General features: G+C 33.7%; 1 protein-coding gene across 1 annotated transcript; it reads left to right on the top strand.

Moving 5' to 3' along the window:
* Positions 1 to 659: 659 nt before the first annotated feature.
* On the top strand, positions 660 to 2,795 carry LOC142637211 (putative 2-oxoglutarate-dependent dioxygenase AOP1). Its single transcript, XM_075811496.1, has 3 exons — positions 660 to 1,085; positions 1,230 to 1,554; positions 2,278 to 2,795. The coding sequence occupies exons 1-3, from the start codon at positions 709 to 711 to the stop codon at positions 2,515 to 2,517; spliced, it is 942 nt and encodes a 313-aa protein (XP_075667611.1). The 5' UTR covers positions 660 to 708; the 3' UTR covers positions 2,518 to 2,795.

Genomic DNA, 2,795 nt, shown 5'->3' with positions numbered 1-2,795 from the left:
TACTATTATAATGAAAAAAAAAATAACACTATTGGTTAAAATTTGGGAGCCTTTTTTCTACTTGGGGCCTTAGGCAACCCAAACATTTGCATCTGGTATAGAGCCGACTCTATATGTATGAGTAAGGTAAGTAGTAGAGATCATGAAAATTTGACAATTAATTTTGATTGTATCTATTGTCAAAATTTTAGTATGAAAATTCTTGATTTTTTATTTATATTAATGACATTAGTTGGTTTACATAATACACATGTTTTAAATTATACAAGAAATATTTTTTTTAAACATTTGTATACCAAACACCAAAAAACATTTTTTCAAGCTCATTATTAAGGTCGTTATCAAATAACAGAAAATAAAATAGTTTTCCAAAAAATCCTCTTTGAAAAATAAACCATTTTCTATAAAACATTAATACTAAAACAAACAGAGCTTTAGTCACTAAATATACTACTATGATACTATCCTTTTATGAAAAACCAACTTCACTTTCTAAACGGGGACCAGGACACTCTGAACGACGAAAATATGAACAGACTTAGCACAATTATTATTATTAATAATTTTTTTCTGGCTTATGATCTTGACAGATTTGTACCCTGGTGAATCGTTCTGTATTAAACAAGATGAGGAATATTGTATTAATCATCAGTGTCCCAAAGGAGCCTTTGAACTTAGTACCTGAAATTAAGAAACTAAGCTAGGATCATGGGTTCTGAACTGCAGCAAAAGCTTCCTGTTCTAGATTTCTCAAGTGACAATTTAAAGCCTGGTACAAGCACTTGGCTGTCAACAAGCAAGGAAGTTATGCGAGCACTTGAAGACTATGGCTGCTTTGTCGTTGTGTACGACAAAGCTCCCTTAGAGCTTCGCAATGAAGTCTTTGGAGCCTTAGAAGAATTGTTTAATCTCCCTACAGAAACCAAAATGAAAAACAAATATGATCAAAAGCCCTTGAATGGTTATGTGGGACAAATTCCCAAAATTCCTCTCCATGAAAGCATGGGCATTGATAATGCTACAACTCTAGAGGGAGCTCAAACTTTCACAAATATGTTGTGGCCTAATGGAAATGATCGTTTCTGGTATGTACTAGATCATCTAATAAGCTTTGTAATCCTTATCTTATGCTTTTTGTTACTAAATAAATCTTAGAAATTGATGTATCACCGATCGCAGAAATGTGATATTTAGTATGTTCTTTTTTCTTGCTATGCTATCTTGGCTAGTGCACGTATGCATTGGTATGCAAAGCTAGCAGCAGAACTGGACCAAATGGTGGCCAGAATGATACATGAAAGCTTTGGTGTAGAGAAATACTATGAATCTTATAAAGAATCGATCACTTACCTCCTACGAGTCTTGAAGAATAGAGCACCAGAGGAGAATGAGCCTACTCTTGGTTTTGTCGCTCATACTGACAAGAGCTTCACAACCGTACTTCACCAAAATCAAATCAACGGGTTGGAGGTTGAAACAAAGGACGGTGAGTGGATTACTGTGGAGTATTCATCACCTTCATCCTTCGTGGTAATGGCTGGTGATGCACTGATGGTAAGACGCACAGCCTTTAATTTGAATATTATTTTATTTTATTTATTTATTTGTTGTGGTTGTGTGTGTGAGTGTTGATTTAGTGGAAATTAACCACCGAGACAACAGGATTTAGTAAAAAGTGACCGTAAAAAATACTACAAATTCGATTACAGAAATATTCATGTAAGTTTTATATTATATACTAAACAAATATGTAAGTTTTAGTTCTTTGTCTAGACAAATGCTTCCCACTTTTGTATACATTTTCCTTTTCTCTTAATACAATATTTCTATCTCTTACTTCAAAAATAAAAAATAAAAAATGTATACAACATTGTATACTTTATTTAAATATTTACAATATTGTATACTTTGTCCAAATGTGTATAATATTGTACATATATATTATTGATGTAGTACCAATAATATCCTTTTGTGACGTCAATCAGTAATAGCATTGGTAATGGTTTTAACATTTTCTTTCGAGTGCATAATAATCAACCAAGAACACCTCAAATACCATCTTCTTGTTCTTTATTCTTTAATTTTTGTGGGGGGTGAGTACAGCATAAGATAAAATTTACTTCTCATCTTATTACACTATGTATATGTTTCTTTTGGTATCTGAACCAACGTGTGTTGTCCTGCCCTATCGGTGAGTTCTGTGCGTGTGTTGTTATATTTATAAGTAACAGCTGATTGTTATGCATTTCTAAGAGATTACTGGTTTGCTTGGCTTAGGCATGGAGCAATGATAGAATTCAATCTCCTAGTCATCGAGTAATCATGAGTGGAAATGAAGACAGGTACTCCCTCGGGCTATTTTCGTTCAGCAGCGGGTTTCTACGAGTACCTGAAGAGCTTGTTGATGACGAACACCCCTTGAAATATAAGCCGTTTGATCATATTGGATTGCTACGTTTCTTCAAAGAAGATGCTAATAAATCGAAGTGTCCAATCAAAGCCTATTGTGGTGTTTGAAACTATCTATTATCCAAAGAAACCTTGTGTAATGTCCTGCATAATAAACTTACGGCTTGCTTTATAGGTGTGTTGTATTAGCAATGCCGTGAATGTTTTCAATTGGCCTTTGGCTTTATGCTGTGAGTTTTTGGTAAATTTCTTACTATATTAGGTAAGTGAACATCATGGTTAAGTCACCTGTAGAATAACCATGAATGCATGGTGTCTTGTGCGCCAACAAGAACTTGTCCCTCTTTGTATTGAATTAATACTAATAAAAACAATTGTGTTTTGGC

This window comes from Castanea sativa, chromosome 5, assembly GCF_040712315.1.
Source record: "Castanea sativa cultivar Marrone di Chiusa Pesio chromosome 5, ASM4071231v1".
Lineage (NCBI taxonomy): Eukaryota > Viridiplantae > Streptophyta > Magnoliopsida > Fagales > Fagaceae > Castanea > Castanea sativa.
The sequence above is the reverse complement of the archived record's forward strand: the minus strand, read 5'-3'. Positions and strand labels throughout refer to the sequence as shown.

What these genes read in the sequence shown, in the direction of transcription:
- LOC142637211 (XM_075811496.1), top strand. Translation starts at nt 709, where the DNA reads ATGGGTTCTGAACTGCAGCAAAAGCTTCCTGTTCTAGATTTCTCAAGT. An exon ending in AATGGAAATGATCGTTTCTG is followed by an intron (nt 1,086 to 1,229) that starts GTATGTACTAGA and finishes TATCTTGGCTAG; the next exon opens with TGCACGTATGCATTGGTATG. An exon ending in TGGCTGGTGATGCACTGATG is followed by an intron (nt 1,555 to 2,277) that starts GTAAGACGCACA and finishes TGCTTGGCTTAG; the next exon opens with GCATGGAGCAATGATAGAAT.